Below are 19,043 nucleotides of genomic sequence, written 5' to 3'. Positions count from 1 at the left end.
GCCAGTTAATCTGAAGCAACACCTTTGCCAAGGGAATGCCACGGGGAGGCGCTGCTGACAGCAGGGTGCCAGGAGAAACCTGGGGGTCCTGGGTCCCATAAATCATTTACCATATTTTTCAAGTATAGAGAACATTTGCAGTTTAAAATGATGGCTGCATCCAAAACCACGAAATCAGCCTCCTGGAGTTTCCTCCTCCTCTCCGTGGGTGGAAACCCCAAGTCAGCTCCAGCGCCTGGCATTCCATGGAAAATGTGTGTCTTTATTGTCCATGGCAAGGCACCAACAGTCGTTCTGAACAGGATGCTGACTCACATCTGCCGAGACACACTGAATGCACAAAGAAAATGGATTTCATTTGTGGTTGATGAAGGTCTCAGGAGGGTGGGGGCTGACTTGGAAAACAAAGGAAAACCATCCAGATCCTCTCCTTACCTAGATTATGGGGAAGACCACGACTTAAGATTACTGAGCATACAAGTATCAAAGCTGAGGAAAAAATCATCTTTACAAAAAGAAGGTCAGAGGCATGCCACAAAGAGAGGACAGCGCCATAGAGCTATGGGTGTGTACATGTGGACATAGTTCATTTATTACAGTAATAGTAACCTTTTGCCTTTTTTTTTTTTTTTTTTTTTGAGACGGAGTCTCGCTCTGTCACCCAGGCTGGAGTGCAGTGGCCGGATCTCAGCTCACTGCAAGCTCCGCCTCCCAGGTTTACGCCATTCTCCTGCCTCAGCCTCCCAAGTAGCTGGGAGTACAGGTGCCTGCCACCTCGCCCAGCTAGTTTTTTGTATTTTTTAGTAGAGATGGGGTTTCACCGTGTTAGCCAGGATGGTCTCGATCTCCTGACCTTGTGATCCGCCCGTCTCCGCCTCCCAAAGTGCTGGGATTACAGGCTTGAGCCACCGTGCCCGGCCCCTTTTGCCTTATTATTATAATAATAGTAACCTTGTGGCTCATGCCTGTAATCCTAGCACTTTGGGAGGCCAATGTGGGCAGATGATGAGGTCAGGAGTTTGAGATCAGCCTGACCAACATGGAGAAACCCCATCTCTACTAAAAATACAAAATTAGCCAGGTGTGGTGGCGCATGCCTGTAATCCTAGCTACTCGGGAGGCTGAGGCAGGAGAATTGTTTGAACCCGGGAGGCAGAGGTTGCGGTGAGCCGAGATCACGCCATTGCACTCCAGCCTGGGCAACGAGAGTGAAACTCCATCTCAAAATAATAATAGTAACTTTTTACTGAGCACCTACTATGTGCCAGGCATTTTTATCAGATGCCCATATTCTATCATGTAATTCTCACCACACCCATCTAAGGTGGGAGCCACTGTCATCCCGGTTGTACTAATGAGGAAGCCAATGCTCACAGAAGGCAGAGACTCGCTCAGGGTCACACAAGCAAGACACTTGTGGGGCTGAGATTCAAACCAGGACTAAAGACCCCGGCTCACTGCACTGGGCAACTCTGCCTCCTGTGATAGAAAATTATGCAAAACTTGAAAATAAAGCAAGAGGAAGACAGCATATCCTCCAGGTGTGTGCTGAAGCACTATCTCAGAGACCCAAAGACTCATGCTCAAGGGACCTGCTGTTACCTGACATGCTACTTTCTACTGATTTGGGCATACACTCTGTGGGGTTACATGTTAACCTGTAGATTTTGGTCCAGTAGAAAGGATAACCCCAAAGGTTGTGGCTTCACTGCCCTATAGGACATGAATGCTCTTGTATCCAGCTCAACAATCTTTCTTTTTTTTTTTTTTTTGAGACGGAGTCTCGCTCTGTCGCCCAGGCTGGAGTGCAGTGGCGCGATCTCGGCTCACTGCAAGCTCCGCCTCCCGGGTTCCCGCCATTCTCCTGCCTCAGCCTCCCGAGTAGCTGGGACTACAGGCGCCGCCACCTCGCCCGGCTAGTTTTTTGTATTTTTTAGTAGAGACGGGGTTTCACCATGTTAGCCAGGATGGTCTCGACCTCCTGACCTCGTGATCCGCCCGTCTCGGCCTCCCAAAGTGCTGGGATTACAGGCTTGAGCCACCGCGCCCGGCCTTTTTTTTTTTTTTTAAACAGGGTCTCTCACTCTGTTGACCAGGCTGGAGTACAGTGGTACACCCATGGCTCACTGTAGCCTCGACCTCCTGGGTCCAAATGACCCTCCTGCCTCAGCCTCCTGAGTAGCTGGAAGCACACGCACTCACCACCAATGCCCAGCTAATTTTTAAAAATGTTTTTTAGAGATGAGGTCTCCCTTTGTTGCCCAGGCCCTCCTCCTGTCTGCTGGGATTACAGACAAGAGCCACTACACCCAGCCTGGCACAACAATCTTATTCCAACATTCTTTTCTCAACATTTACCAACATCCAGTATCTCACATTCCCTCTGAACCAGCCTTACCTCAATGTGTTACATAAATGTTTAATACATGTTTATCCTATGAGTCAAGTCTGTACCTTTTTAAAATTATACTTTGATACTTTTTCATACCACGCTCCACCATCTAGCTCCTACAAAGGATATGGGACAATAATGTGTCAAATGTGTAGAGAACTGGGCTGAAATGTTTACATCCAAATGGACTTACATTTGGGAATCTGTAGGCAATAATTTTCCACCTGGTAATAATGCATGGCCACTAAAGGGATAACCCAGCTGAGGTTTTTTTCAACAGAAAGAGCTAGAAGACTCTCTTCTGAGGAGAGACATTACTAACTCGGCAGAGGGAGGTAGGCCTTCCCAACAAGCCTATTATGCCAGCCAGTCACCCATCTACTGGGAGAAATTTTAGGGAGAGAAAAACTCCCCTCTAGCCATAGGACTACCCAAAGCACCTTCAGCCATGGTGCTGGCTGGCCCAGAACCCCTGCTATCAAAGTTGCCCCTCTGGGTCATCCAGCACAAGCGAGCACTGTCTCCAGAGCGTCTCTCACCAAGACAGGACACCCAGCTGGCTGACAGATGCCAGGGGAGGCCTCCAGGTAAGTAGCAGCCACAATGTAGTGCTCTGGAAACTCCACAGGACTCAGACCTGTGAGATCCTGGGGCACATTAGTTCCCTCCCTAGGCCTAGGTATCTCACCCCATAGAACAGAGATATGATAATACTTATTTTACCAGGATGCAGAAAAGACTGGCTGAGTTAACATCTAGAAACACATCTACTGCCTTCATTCAGCTTCTCTGTCACAAGCCTGGCCCCTGCTTGCATTTGAATTTCTGTCTGTGAAATATGGGGCAAAGAAAGAGAACATTTTTGCCATTGGCACACATGGATGAGTAGTCCAGTTACATGACAAACTCTGGCAGCTGCCGAGAGATGGGAGACAAAGTAGGCTTTGCACAGGGTGAAAGGAGACAGGGGAGTTCGGTGCCTCTCCCAGGTCTGGCACGGCTGGGGCACACAGTCCCAACTCAGGGAAAGCAGGGTTTACCTAAGTGCCTAAGAAGCGGTTTTGGTCCAAAAATCAAATTTCTTCTTTTTCCATTCTGCTTTGATCTCACTTCAACTGAGTTCCTTAGAAAGGATTTAAGGTATCATTGTCTTGGTAATCTCACTGGCTACTTTAATAATCTAGAACTGTGTCTGCCTTCCATGCAGAATTATATTTCTGAAATAAGCTACAAGACCAGCAGGAAAACACAAAGTATACCACTGCTCAAGATCCAAATCAAATCATCAGTGAAGGAACATACATAAAATGCAAGCACTGTATTGTGCCCCGTTACTCCGTCAGCCTCATGGGACAGAAAATAAAAAAATGTGAACAGATTCGAGAGAAACCAACATAGCCACCCTTAACTCACTTGATAGTGGAGAACTTTCTTGGCGTTGCTGACACCAGATTAGAATCCAGTTACGGCCATTGTCCCTGGGTGAAACTGGTATTTGGATTTCCTCAGGGAAAAGAGGTAACAGTTTTTTAAAAAAAAAAGAAAGAAAGAAAGAGCTGAAGAGAGGCAGGTGATGAAAGCTGATGCCTACAATTAGAAAAGTTCCAGGGACTCCTTTTCCAGTGTTTGATAGCTACGTGGCTCGGGTCTGGCACCTACATAGCTACACGGACAAGTATCATTACAAAGAAAATCTGTACTGGCAGAGTCAGAGTGGCTGTGACTCAGCACTGGCCTCTTTGTTCCCAGCACTGCTGTAAGATGAGAAGTCAGTCTAAAGTAAACTTGAACACAGAAAGAAAGGCCTCAGCAACTGGGAAGGGTCCATTCCCTTCCAGGAGGGTGAGAAGGCCCTGGGCTACATTAGTCACAGAAGAGCTCCCACTCAGACCTGTTCTTCTTTGGTTTAGCTCCTCACTTGCAGCCCTATGTTAGAGGAGAGAGGCTACTTTTCCCAGCCAGTCTGCCTCCTGGCGCCCTTAAGAGAATACATTTCTAACTGTTCTGCTCAGCCAAATGAATATACCTGGTGTGCAGGTGAAACCAAAAATATCCACCCTGGCGTGTTCTGCAGTGGCATGGGATGTTAGTCTTTTGACCACAGAAATCTTAAGCCGTTCTATTTTAAAACTATAAGAAAAAAATAAGTGCAAAACTTGGTGCAGTTATGCTTCCATACTTGCACTTCTGAGAAAGGGGGAAAAAAATCACCCGCTTTTGCATCCCTTCCGGAGAACACAAATACTGCTAAAATCAAAACTGGCAATAATAACAGGGCAACTCATTACCCTCCCCTTCCAGAGAGAGACCAAAGCTGTACCAGTTTATTGGCACTTACACTAACTCTGGGGTTGTGCTGCTGCTAATTACAATCTATTTTCTGGAGTCTAGATTCATCCTTTTCTAATTTAGCTGACTTTCCTTTCTAGTTATTTGGACCCATATGGTAAACCATTCACAGCTGTGTTGTACACGCCACAGTATATATTTAACCCAAGGCCAATCTAAACCAAGAGACTCCTACAGATTAAGTCTCAGCAACCTCTTGTTAATTAAGCAGTGTTACTACTTTTGCATGACTTTACTCAGTTTCTAACTAGACATAAATTAAGGTAAGTCGTCGTATAGTCTACCTCAAGCCGGCGCATACACAAAACAATCCTGCATTTGGTTTAGGCAGCATAGGCAAAAAATACTGAGATGCCTTCAAATTAGAAACAAAGCAGACTTATTTTGATTTTAGGAGTATTGTGCTTCTCCCCCCTTCTCATAAGCACAATATGTAGAGTATGATGAGAACACAGACCAAAAAATAGCTGGTTCTGCCTTCTCAGAAAAAGCTTGTTGATGCTGTGCACTGGCCCGGACTGAGAGGTGAGTGGGGACTGTGTGGATGTTTGAGGTGGGGAGGAAGGAGGCTGCAGGCTCCTCAAAGAACAAAGGCAGAGGCGTGCTCCGTAGAGGGCTGTGAACAGAGCTAGAGATGAAGCTAGAAAGATATTCTGCAGGCCGGGCGCGGTGGTTCACGCCTATAATCCCCGCACTTTGGGAGGCTGAGGCGGGCGGATCACAAGGTCAGGAGATCGAGACCATCCTGGCTAACACCGTGAAACCCTGTCTCTACTAAAAAAATACAAAAAAATTAGCCTGGCTTGGTGGCGGGCGCCTGTAGTCCCAGCTACTCGGGAGGCTGAAGCAGGAGAATGGCGTGAACCCGGGAGGCGGAGCTTGCAGTGAGCCGAGATCGCGCCACTGCACTCCAGCCTGGGCGACAGAGCGAGACTCCGTCTCAAAAAAAAAAGAAAAGAAAAGAAAAAAAAAAAATTAGCTGGGCGTGGTGGCACGTGCCTGTAATCCCAGCTACTCGGCAGGCTGAGGCAGGAGAATCGCTTGAACCCAAAAGGCACAGGTTGCAGTGAGCCGAGATTGTGTGCTGCATTCCAGCCTGGGCAACAAGAGCAAAACTCCATCTCAAAGAAAAAAAAAAAAAAAAAGAAGACAGATGCCATAACAGCTCACAGGAGAGGGGTGACAAGAGTTAGGGGAAGGGGTGAATAAGAGCCACTTCCCAAGCACTGGAAAGTGATCCAGGACAGTTTTTTTTTTTTTTTTTTTTTTTTTGTCTGCACACCTGGAGGTATATTCATTCAGTTGAGCACAGTAATTAGGAATATATTCTCTCGAGGGTGCCAGGAGGCAGCCTGGCTGAGAAAAGTAGTCTCTCTCCTCTAACAGAGGGCTATAAGTGAGGAGCTAAACCAAGAAGAGCAGGTGTGACTGACAGCTCATCTGAGAACAGCCTTCATGACTTCTGTAGCCATGCCCTGGCCATGGCAGGCAGTGCCCCCCAACAGGTCTCTGACCAGCTCTGCCCTCCTAGCCATCATCCCACTCCAGGCCTGCTCCTGTGCACCATCCTTGTACTCAACAGCAGCTGATTAAGCCTCCTCCAAGGTGGCCTGCTCCCAGCTCTTCCTGAGAGTCCACAGACCACAGGGAAATCAATGGAACGTCACATGGAGCGGGTAACATCCCGGCACACTCACATACACATGTAGACACATGGCTACCCCCATCTAGGAGAGAAAGAGACCCAGACAGTCATCGTCACATGGTCCTTTGGCTTTTGTTTCTATCAACACTTGAGGTTTATACCGTGTCCTTTGATGTCAAGGAAACACCAACTACTTAGTATTGTGCCTTCCCAAGGAATGGTTTGAGGTGGGAGTGGGGCCAAGGTGTGGTATAAGCTTCTTAATGACACTTAAGGTAAAAGGCATTCTAAAAAAAAGAAGGTAAGATCTTAATTAGCTCATTTTTAAGTGGTTTTAGTTATCCAGTATCTAATAATATCAATGAGAAGGAGAAAGGAACAAAAGGGTTGTTATCCTTGCCAACTAATGACTTCATTTTTGTTTTTAATTAAGTTTACTGCCTTCCACTATGAAAGTAATACAGGTCATCATAGAAAATTTGCAAAATACAGAAATACAGAATATACTGAAAGGGCAAGAAAGGAAAAGGATCAATTGCCCACAATTCCATATGCAGGCATACCTCAGAGATACTACTGGTTCGGATCCAGATCATCACAATAAAGCAAATATAGCAATAATGCAAGTCACACAAATTTTCTGGTTTCCCAATGCATACAAAAGTGTGATTATATTATATTATATTATGTAATAGCATTATGTGTAAAAACAATACATACCTATATTTTAAAAATACTTTTATTTCTTAAAAACGCTGGCACAGATACATAAAGTGAATAGCGTTGCCACAAACCTTCAATTTGTAAAAACTACAATATCTGCAAAGTGCAGTAATGCCTTTTTTCTTTTTTGATTAAAAGAAATCGTAGGCCAGGCACGGTGGCTCACACCTGTAATCCCAGCACCGTGGGAAGCCAAGGCAAACGGATCACATGAGGTCAGGAGTTCAAGAGGAGCCTGGCCAACATGGTGAAACCCTGTCTCTACTAAAAATACAAAAATTAGCCGGGTGTGGTGGTGCACGCCTGTGGTCCCAGCTACTGGGCTGAAACAGGAGAAATGGTTGAACCCAGGAGGGTTCTGCCAGGAGGCAGAGGTTGCAGTGAGTCAAGATCGTGCCACTGCACTCCAGCCTGGGTGACAGAGTAAGACTCCACCTCAAAAAGAAAAAAAAGAAAAAAAATCGTTGCAGTTGTGATCACATAGCATATACTATTCCATTTCCATTTCTTGATGCAACTGACACATTTAAGGTGAATGGATGTTAAAATGAGTGTTAGGGAAGTTACTGTGGTGATGGCTGCACAACTCTGCAAATACACTAGTAAAAACACTGAAATGTACACTTTATATATGCAAATCATATGGCAGATGAACTGTATCTCAACAAAGATGTTGAAAATTATTGACAAACTTTATTTTTCCTATCTATGTTCTGCAGACATTCTGTGTAATACAGGGAGTTACACAATATTTATGTACTACAGTTTTACTTAATCATGTACTTAATGATTATAGGGAAGTATACCTCAAGACATACTTCCCAAATAAAAGATGTATCTGGTTTTTCACTATCATAACCAATGCTAATATCAACACTGAGCTCTTATGAATGTCATATTCATTCTTTGCAATAGTTTCCTAAAAGGATTTAGGGTTTTAACAATGCCAACAATCTAGAAATTATTTTAAAGGACCAATGGACTTGCAAAACCTAGTTACTCTCTAAAATCATTAAGCATCAAAAATAAGTAAGTAAGCCGGGTGCGGTGTCTCACGCCTGTAATCCCAGCACTTTGGGAGGTTGAGGTCGGTGGCTCACTTGAGGCCAGGAGTTCGAGATCAGCCTGGCCAAGATGGCAAAACCCTGTCTCTACTAAAAATACAAAAATTAGCTGGGCATGGAGGCACATGCCTATACTCCCAGCTAATTGGGAGGCTGAGGCACGAGAATAGCTTGAACCCGGGAAGCAGAGGATACAGTGAGCTGAGATTGTGCCACTGCACTCCAGCCTGGTGACAAAGCAAGACTCTGTCTTAAATATATATATATATATATAAATAAGTAAACAAATAAATAGGCCAGGTGCAGTGGCTCACGCCTGTAATCCCAGCACTTTGGGAGGCCAAGGCAGGTGGATCACAAGGTCAGGAGTCCAAGACCAGCCTGGCCAAGATAGTGAAACCCCGTCTCTACTAAAAATACAAAAATTAGCCAGGCGTGGTGGTGCACACCTGTAATCCCAGCTAATCGGGAGGCTGAGGCACAGAACTGCTTGAACCTGGGAGGCAGAGGTTGCAGTGAGCCAAGATCACACCACTGCACTCCAGCCCGGGTGACAGAGCGAGACTCTGTCTCAAAAAAATAAATGAATAGGCCAGGCATGGTGGCTCAAGCCTGTAATCCCAGCACTTTGTGAGGCCGAGGCGGGCGGATCACGAGGTCAGGAGATCGAAATCATCCTGGCTAACACGGTGAAACCCCGTCTCTACTAAAAATGCAAAAAATTAGCCGGGCGAGGTGGCGGGCGCCTGTAGTCCCAGCTACTCGGGAGGCTGAGGCAGGAGAATGGCGTAAACCCGGGAGGCGGAGCTTGAAGTGAGCTGAGATCCGGCCACCGCACTCCAGCCTGGGCGACAGAGTGAGACTCCGTCTCAAAAAATAAATAAATAAATAAATAAATAAATAAATAAATAAATAAATAAATAAATAAATGAATAACAATAAAATAAATAAAAAGTGCTCTAAGTGGAACTCACTGAACATTAAGTCTGGGGGGAAAAAAAAGGAGATGGGGAATCTAAAGCTAGACCACAAATATGAGACTTAACAGAAAGTCAGTAAGACCACAGATGAACAATGTTTTTCATATCTGAAAATAATTCAAGGCAATGAAAAAAATCTACTCCTCACAGGTGGGTGCTGCATCAAGGTGCCTAAGAACACAGGCCTGGGGTGGACAGAGCTGTGTTCAAATCCCAGTTTGATCCAAGGCCAAAAGACCTCAGACATACTAATCCTGACTTAAATCACCCAAAAACTGGGGATGACAGAATACTACATCAGAGGTTACTTTGAAGTTCACCTAAGATAAATGTTCCTGAAGTGCTTGGTGCAATATCTGCCCACAATGAGCATTTCATAAATAGTTGCAATGATGGTAATGATAATGTCAGCTGCTTTTGATCAAACTGGAATGTTGGAATCTAAGCCTTAGCCCTCCAGACGTTTCTGTCTAAAAACTAGAGTATTTTTCTACTAACTCCAAAAGGGCCTGAAGGTATTTTTATTACCATGAGAGTTTCAGCTGTGACCAGAGTTCATTTGCGCAATCTTTACATTCCAGTGCACTAAGTGCTTTCTCACGCAAGGACAAAAGAAGTCTTTGTCCCATGCTTGTGAAAAGTACCATCTTTGCTAGATGAGTTAACTGCTAAACTTAGGGTTGCTGCAATGGCTTGTTGGGAAATCACATGAATCTACGCACATCCAAATAGTGAAGTAGCATGGGTTTTAGGAAAGCAGACCACAAGGAGGTGGATGTGCATGTGTGTGCACGTGTGTGTGTGTTTTAAGGTAACATATTTTGAGTACCATCTATATGCCAGGCATCGTGCTAAATGCTTCATATTTCATAACAATCCTGTGAGGTGGGAACTTTCATTAGCGCCCCTTTATAGGCAAGGAAACTCAGTCTTATCAGTTCCGTGTTTTCCGAGTCAGACGGCTAATGAGTGAGCTGTGGAGCCAGCATTTGAACCTGGGCTCACACACATTCTCATCCACTATGCTCCACTGACTGGAACTGACTGTAGTGAAACAAGCCCTGCAGATTGTAGTTTAATTTTCTGATTAGTAACTTTTGGCAAGAATGGTCATTTAAAAGGACCAAAAAAAAAAAAAAAAAGATTGGGCTGGGCGAGATGGCTCCACTTAAATCCCAACACATTGGGCAGCGGAAGCAGGCGGATCACCTGAGGTCGGGAGTTTGAGACCAGGCAGACCAACATGGAGAAACCCTATCTCTACTAAAAACACAAAAGTAGTTGGGCATAGTGGTGTGTGCCTGTAATCCCCGCTACTAGGGAGGCTGAAGCAGGAGAATTGCTTGAATCCGAGAGGCAGAGGTTGCAGTGAGCCGAGATCACGCCATTGCACTAGGCAACAAGAACGAAACTCCATCTCAAAAAAAAAAAGAGATTTTTTTTGTTAAAAGTCTAATTTGGATGCTTCATTATTTTGCCCTCAGCTGTGCAGACAGTCATCTGGGAGGTGGTCCACAGCAACCACACAGAACATAAGGCTTCCCTGAGGCAGATGATGCAAATAAAACCTCACATCTTGTTAGAACCATAGAAGGTTAAATGGATTTTTCTACTCTCCTTCCTGTCTCTGGAAACAAGGTCACCAGATTCTACACGGTTTTAGGAAAGGTGACCATACAATGTATCCACCAAAATAATACAGTTCTGAGAGTGCAAGTTGCACTATTAGTAAATACGCCGGCATAAACCAGGACATCATCCTAGTTATAGGTTCCCAGGTCATCCTGGTTGAGGTTTCTCAGTCTTTCAATGAACCGTTTGTGAACTGTCTGTGTGTCAGTAAGCTAAAATGCTGTACATAGAAGAGAAAAATGTGGCATGGCTCTTTACCTGGGGCATGAACCAGCAGCAGCTCTAATTGTGCTGGGTCATGTCTGTATCCCAATCTGGCCTCATGGTGAAAGGAAGTGCTTTATCCAAGGGGAGAAAAGTGGAGAATCACAAGAGTCACCACAAGAACTGCAATATTTTTCAAGCGATGGGGCAACCCCAAGGATTGCTTCATTAATATAAGCCCAGAAAGTCTGAACATCCTATTTTGTAGACCCAGAAAACAATATAACGACCATAAGAAGCTCTTCCTCAACCCTAATCCATTGGCACTTTATTTGCTTTATTTCAAGAGGAGGGTTTTTTTTTTTTTTTTGAGACGGAGTCTCGCTCTGCCGCCTGAGCTGGAGTGCAGTGGCCGGATCTCAGCTCACTGCAAGCTCCGCCTCCCGGGTTTACGCCATTCTGCTGCCTCAGCCTCTGGAGTAGCTGGGACTATAGGCGCCCGCCACCTCGCCCGGCTAGTTTTTTGTATTTTTTAGTAGAGCCGGGGTTTCACCGTGTTAGCCAGGATGGTCTCGATCTCCTGACCTCGTGATCCGCCCATCTCGGCCTCCCAAAGTGCTGGGATTACAGGTTTGAGCCACGGCGCCCGGCCAAGAGGAGGGTTCTTATGCCTCCTGGTCTTCTCTTACTCATCCTCCAACTTGAGGAAATATACTCATTCTGACAGCTCTTCTAATTCCAGCTCCAGGCCTAAGGAGCAGCAGAACTTACAGGGGTTTAAAAAAAAAGTCTGAATTTTTCACTCTCTAGATCAATCTAAGAGCAATGCAGTAAGATTTTCCCAGCATTTTTCCAGCAAATGTAATTAAATTCCAGGGAACTTGGAACAAGAAATGCCCTTAGGGACCACCATGACCAACTTCTTCCTTGCAGAAGAGGGACTGAAGCCTCAAAGTGAAGAGCTGCACCCAAACGCATACCATACCCCTAGGACCAGATCTGGCTCCCAGACTGATTTCCTTTAACCACTACTTGGTTTAAATACTATCTCATGTTGTAGATCTCGCCAAAGAGAAGAAAGTGGGGGGTAGGGGAAGAAAGAAAGGAAGGGAGGGAGGAAAGAAAGAAGGGAGGGAGGGAGGGACAGAGGGAGGGAGGGAGGGCAGGAAGGAGGGAGAAAGAAAGGAGAGAAGGAAGAAAGAGAGAAAGGAGGGAAGGAGAGAAGGAAAAAGAAAGAAAGAAAGGAGGGAGGGAGGGAAGGAAAGGAGGCATGGGTTGAGCCAGGTCTGGATCCACTCCATTAAAGCTCAATGACAATTTCAAATTACCAACGTATGGCAATTTGAGGGAGAATAAAGAGACAACCAAAAATGTCTCAGTAAGACCCTGACAAGAGGAGGACAAACTATCACCTACCTTTGGTCTTGATGGCTGTTTCAATGTTCAAAGCATCCCGCTCAGCATCAAAGTTGGTGTAGGCTTTGACTGACCCATATGCACTTGGGGGTGTAGAGTGCTGAGGTTAAAAGATAAACATACTCAAATGACACACATTTAAAATTCTCTTGTTGAAGTAACAATTCCTAATATGTTTTCCTATTGTTTCTTTTAATAATTCAAATCATTTTCATACTAAGTAACTAGGTAGGTACTAACACACCATCACACTTCACGCAAGTAATTTCATTTTTTCTAATAAGAATTCTTCAAAGGCTCAGCTAGTTTAGAATATGCTGTCTCAATTTCAACTTTTCATCTTACTTTTCATGAGAGCTCAAAAGTAGACAATGCAAAGCTGGAGACCTGAAGCCACCATTTACTCAGGAAGGCTCTGAAGACCATTATACTGGGCTGGCAACAATTTGAAATAAGCTGAAAATATGGAAATGCCTCAGTGACAAGAGTGTTTAGTCAAGTTTCTGCTACAGGCACATGAATTTCTACTGGGCTGGTGTTGCTGAGCTTACAATTTAGATAAATGATGGAAGCAGCTTCTTCCACCTCTTTACTTTGGTCACCACTGTGGCACCGAAGTGGTCTGGCCAGACGGCCCACATCCTCCTTGTGTTTCCTCCCCTCTCTCCTCTGTATCCTTCCCTCTGCCTTCGTTAACACCATTCCTTCTGCCTACCACCCTCCACTCTTGCTAAGATGTCTTACTGCCTTTTAAACCACACCCTCTTCCTTTCCCAATGCTTTTCTTTTCTTTTTTTCTTTTCTAGGTAGGATCTCACTCTGTTGCCCATGCTGGAGTGCAGTGGTGTGATCATGGCTCATTGCAGCCTCAACCTCCTGGGCTCAGGTGATCCTCCCACATCAGTCTCCTGAGTATCTGGGATTACAGGCACCTGCCACCACACTGGGCTAATTTTTTCACTTTTTTTTAAGAGATGGGATTTCTCCATGTTGCCCTGGGCTCCAGTGACCTTCCCATCTTGGCCTCCCAAACTGCTGGGGTTACAGGTGTGAGCCACCACGCCCAGCCTCTCTGTGCTTTTGGAAGCTCATTATCCTTCCTGATCTGACAGGTGGGAATCTCTCCCATTCCAGATTGAGGTAAGGACAATGGCATGCTTCTACATCAGTTCTCCTTTCAAGGTATTAACTTCCCTCCTTCTTTGAAATGCTCTTACAGTTTTCCCTCTCCCTGCTACCCAGTCCCAAAGCAAAGGGCAGAAAAAGACGATGGACAATCTGATTGTGGTTGGCTGATGGCTGGTGGAGGCAGCATCACTGCCCACCCTCAACATCAAGGCTCCCATCCTACAACCCACCCATATAATGTGATGACTTGGCCTTGGTGCAGTTTCTGTAAAGAGTGAAAAAGCCAAGATCCCTGAGTTACTTCTCCACCCACAGGCAACACATTATAAACCACCCAGCACCCACGACATTCCATTTTATTAGCACTCAGACTGTACAGGTGAGCAACTAAGATGCCTTCCTCCTAGATGTCTCCCAGGACAGGCCAGAAATCTAAGTTCAGTATTTGACAAATGTTTCCAAATGCACTTGTGAGGACTATCTTGGCCAAATATTAAATCCAGTTAATATTTATAACTCTGACATACAATGCATTATCAAAGTATGTTCCATCTAATTTCACTACTTAAACTTTCCAGTAAGATGAACTTGATGACACGGAGCACACATTCAGGAAAAAGGCAAAGTGCTATTTTGAAATGCTCAGTGTGTTTGCTGTGGTAGCTATAAAATGTGGATGAAATCTAAGGGAAAACATTTTCCCATTTATTAAGAGTGCCATCAGTTATTTACAAGGCAGGCAGTCCAGCCATTGAGCCATATCACATATGACTGCAACAGTGAGTGGGGAAAAGTTTTGTGTCATTTTACAGTGCCTCTGGAAATGAAATTAAATAGAGAATTGAACCTATTACCTATAAAATCCACATGTCTGAAATCAAATTAGTGAGGCAAAGTTATCTCTTCTTTCCTTAAAATACTGGGGAACATGTGACATTTTCTATTTCTGCCCCACCTCTCCACACATAGAAATATACTAAAGTAGAGTAACTTCAGAGGCTACACGAAAAGCCCTCTTATAAAACCTGATAACAAAAACAATCTAAGTCCATTAGAGAAACAAATTATTTAGCACCTGAATTTGTCTGACCTCAACATGCACTTTGTATTATTGTCAAAAAGAGCATGCACAAGTTTCAAGAAGAAAAAAGACTTTTAAAAAAACTCTATAGGCTTTATTTACCCTCCATACAACCTGTGCTTTCACAGGCTCCACTAATTTGAACACTTTGATGGCAAGTACCATGAACAATACAGAGGGTCTTGTACCATGTGACCCAAGTCACTGTCAACCCTCTGTTGAGTGATTCATTGCATTTTAATTTCAATCAAAGCATATTTTGAAAGATCTGTCAGATATGGCTACAAACCAGTATCAGTGCTGAGTTTGTATAAAAGCCATTTCTGCCAAGATGACCTGGAAGATGTATAGTATCATTAGTTATTCTACATATTCACAATTTATATTCCACTTGATTCTGAAAGTATTTGAAATAATTTTATTTCACATACAGCTTAAATTTTTTAATTGTAAAAAAAAGAAACAAATGCAACAGAATGTCTAGGTTCACATATTTCCTATGAAAGAAAATTCAATTTAGTTCTGAACTCCCTAATAGTCAAAGCAAAAAAGGAAACAAATGAATTATAATAATTTCATTATATTCTTGGTTTTTTAAAAGAAATATCCTAGCTTTTTTGGAAAAAATATTTTCCAGGTGTTAAATTTTTACAAGTATAGGTCCTCGGTCCGGGCGCGGTGGCTCACGCCTGTAATCCCAGCACTTTGGGAGGCCAAGGCAGGTGGATCACAAACTCAAGAGATCAAACCCATCCTGGCCAACATGGTGAAAACCCAGACTCAACTGAAGATACAAAAATTAGCTGGGTGTGGTGGTGCGCGCCTGTAGTCCCAGCTACTCGCAGGAGAATCGCTTGAATCTGGGAGGTAGAGATTGCAGTGAGCCGAGATCGTGCCACTACCCTCCAGCCTGGCAACAGAGTGAGACTCTATCTCAAAAAATAAATGAATGAATAAATAAAATAAAAGTATAAGCCCTCATCTGGAATAACATCCTGGACACTGTAAGAAATCCAAAAGATGCAGAATTATTTTTGATACGGCTGTGGCTTATACCAACCAGTAATAAAATCCCAGGACACGACATTAAAAGTCATGTATCATCATAACAATTGTTACCAATGACATGTTAAGTATGGCAGAATAAAATTCCAGCCGTTCCAGTGTCACTAATTCTGTCCAATTTTAATGTGAGGCCAAGAAAAGTTTCCAGTGCCATGATATTTCCTTCAAATTGAACTACTAGGAACAGCTGAAGTATTGAGAAAGAGGAGAACCAAATGATGACTGTGTGAAATGTCCCCACCTTCCTTAGATACACAGGGAACGACAGTAACATGGTCATCCAGAGATGTCCAACTTGCAAAAATCATATAAAGTGAAATTGACATACTTACATCACCCTCCAAGCTGAGCTTGCACAGGATTTCATGAACAGTAGACATTTTGAAGGAAGCTGGAAAAAAAGTACATCAAAAAGTCTTTATGAAGAGGCTTTCCTTTACTCTGAAGCACAGCGATTCATTATGCTAATTTCTACTCCTTGGACCATTTCATCTGAGGCTATTAGACTAATTTTTGCAAATAGATACAATTCTCATCTTACGATTGAAAGAACTAAAGCTCAGAGATGGTCTGCCTTGGGTTGGGATGGACTACTAAACTAGCCAGTCTTTCTCTTCCTCTGTGTAAACAGAACCTGGGGAGACTGATTTGTGAATGCAAAAACAAAATGTTCCCGGTGGCTAATGCAACCTGTTCAGACAGGATAAAACTGAGTCTTCTACTTCTCATAAAAGGTGATGGGCTTGCCAAACCAGCCACTACTTCTGCATTTCTCATAAGCAATTAAACATATTGAGAAGGACCTGAAAGCTACAACGTGAATTGAAATTAGTAGCATTTTCGTGTTGCCCTAATTGTTAATTGGAACCTTTATTATTACCCATAATTACTTTCTTAGTCCAATGATACTTGGAAGATATTATTTATGAGAAAGACGATGGACAGATTTTCTGACCTTAACTCATTCCATAAAGAATTGAATCTGTTGTATTTAAGATTCGAAATGGCTGAAATGAAGTCATCTTCTTCCAGTTAATATACTTAATGGGGCAGCAAAACGATAGCCTGATGAATCGGCTTTCCAGCTTTGCAATCATACAGTTCTCGGAACTGATACGCCCAATCCCTGCCAATAAGGAGTGCTCAATTGGTGGTAAATTATCTCAACAGAGACAAGACAGGTCATCAACATAATCACCATCAAAAATAAAGAAAATAGAGTAGAGCTGCGTCCTGAAATAGACAGGAACGACATTTAAATTGCAGCAACTCCTGCTTTGGTCTCTTTTTCCTTAATACTCTTTGATCAAGGAAACTGCACACATGCAAATTCAGCTTTCTATTCTCTTCAGTTTGCTTAGTCTAAGTATTTTCATAAAACTGGTTTGGCGAGAGTATTTGACATAGATATTTGCTAACTTATAGGAACATTTTGGACTAAGCAGATCCCAGGCCTGGTGTGGGAAGAAAGTGGGGAAATGTAAGAGGAGAGGATTTGCCTTTAGTTGTGGTGAAGGATGTATTTTTGCAAGATTCTCATCCTGGGCTCTCCCCTAGACCACTCCCCTCTTCTTGATGCTCACAGAAGCTTTTTACGCACAGCGAAGTCAGTCAAAGACCTTCCACTTCCCTCACACAACTCTCAGACAGCCTCCCCACCCTCATTTGTCCCACTGATGGGGTATAATGCTAATTTGTAAAAATTATTGCTCTAGAAATAAACTGGTACATTCAGACATGAAATATTATTCAGCACTGAAAAGAAATGAGCCACCAAGCCATGAAAAGACACAGAGGAACCTAAATTGCACATTGCTAAGTGAAAGAAGCCAACTGAAAGGGTAACATGTTGCAGAGTTCCAACTTCATACCATTCTGGGAAAGGCGAAATTACGGGGACAGCAAAAAGATCAGGGATTCAGGGGAGGAGGAAATGAATAGGTAGAGCAAAGAGGATTATTAAGGCAGTGAAATGATTCTATATGATACTGTAATGGTGGATGCATGCCATATATTTGTCAAAATGCATGTACAACACTAACAGTGAATGCTAATGTAAATTATGGACTTTGAGTGATAATGATGTGTCAATGTAGGTCCATCAGCTCCAACAAATGTACCACCCTGATACAGTATGTCGACAGTAGAGGCTATACGTGTGTGGGAACAGGGGAACATGGGCATTCTTTGTATTTTCCATTCAACTTTGCCATGAACCTAAAACTTTCCTAAAAATGAAGACAATCGGCCGGGTGCCCAGTGGCTCACACCTGTAATCCCAGCACTTTGGGAGGCCGAGGCAGGCGGATCACAAGGTCAGGAGATAGAGACCAGGCTGGCCAACATGGTGAAACCTAGTCTCTACTAAAAATACAAAAATTAGCCGGGCCTGGTGGTGGGTGCCTGTAATCCCAGCTACTCAGGAGGCTGAGACAGAAGAATAGCTTGAAACGAGAAGGCAGAGGCTGCAGTGAGCCGAGATCACACCACTGCACTCCAGCTTGGGCAACAAAAGCAAAACTCTGTCTCAAACAAACAAACAAAAAAATGAAGACCATTTTAAAAAGTCTTGCTCTGTGGCAGAACCATCCAATACAGCAGCCACCAGCCTCATGTGGTTACAAAGGATCTGAAATGCGGTCAGTTCAAACTGAGATGTGCTGTAAGTGTAAAGGACATACTGAATTTTGAAGACATAGTATGAAACATATATATAAAATCTCTCATTTATAATTTCTTTCTTGGTAAAGGCAGGGTCTTGCTATGTTGCCCAGGCTGGTCTCGGACTCCTAGCCTCAAGTGATCCAAGTGTTGAGATTACGGGCATAAACCATTGTGTCCAGCCCAATAATTTATATATTGATCATATATTACAACTATGGTATGTTGAGTATATCTTATTTCCATTTAATTTCACCCATTTATTTTGCCTTTTTTAATGTAGCTACTAGAAAATTTTCAATATAGGAAGCTGTCGTTCTATTTCTATTGAGTAGTACTGGTCTAGAGGATCTCAGAGAGCTGTAATCCAATCTTAATCCCAAAACCTTTGTAACAGCCACAAGTTTGAGTCTTCTTGACTTTTTTTTTTTTTTTTTTTTTTAAATGTTTCAGTAGAGACAGGGTCCCACTATGTTGCCCAGGCTGGTCTTGAATTCCTGGGCTCAAGCAATCCCTCCGCCTTAGCCTGCCAAAGCACTGGGATTACAGGGTGAGCCACCACGCCCAGACGTTTTTTTCCTTTTTTTTTTTTTTTTTGAGACAGGGTTTCTCTCTCTGTCACCCAGGCTGGAGTGCAGTGGTGCAATCATAGCTCACTGCAGCCTTAATCTCCAGGATTCAAGAGATCTTCCTGCCTCAGCCC

General features: G+C 43.7%; 1 protein-coding gene across 1 annotated transcript in view; it reads right to left on the bottom strand.

The window, feature by feature from the left end:
- The window catches only part of ANXA2 (annexin A2), a 48,808-nt gene that overhangs the window by 21,464 nt on the left and 8,301 nt on the right, over nucleotides 1-19,043 (bottom strand). Inside the window, exons 2-3 of the mRNA XM_023228561.1 lie at nucleotides 16,012-16,070; nucleotides 12,406-12,505 (exon numbers count right to left, since the gene is read on the bottom strand). Of these exons, the coding sequence (XP_023084329.1) occupies nucleotides 12,406-12,505; nucleotides 16,012-16,059 (148 nt within the window). The 5' untranslated portion in view covers nucleotides 16,060-16,070. The remainder of the gene's footprint in view (nucleotides 1-12,405; nucleotides 12,506-16,011; nucleotides 16,071-19,043) is intronic.

Source organism: Piliocolobus tephrosceles, chromosome 6, assembly GCF_002776525.5.
Source record: "Piliocolobus tephrosceles isolate RC106 chromosome 6, ASM277652v3, whole genome shotgun sequence".
Taxonomy (NCBI): Eukaryota; Metazoa; Chordata; class Mammalia; order Primates; family Cercopithecidae; genus Piliocolobus; species Piliocolobus tephrosceles.
Note: the sequence above shows the minus strand (reverse complement) of the source record. Positions and strands in the feature narration are given on the sequence as shown.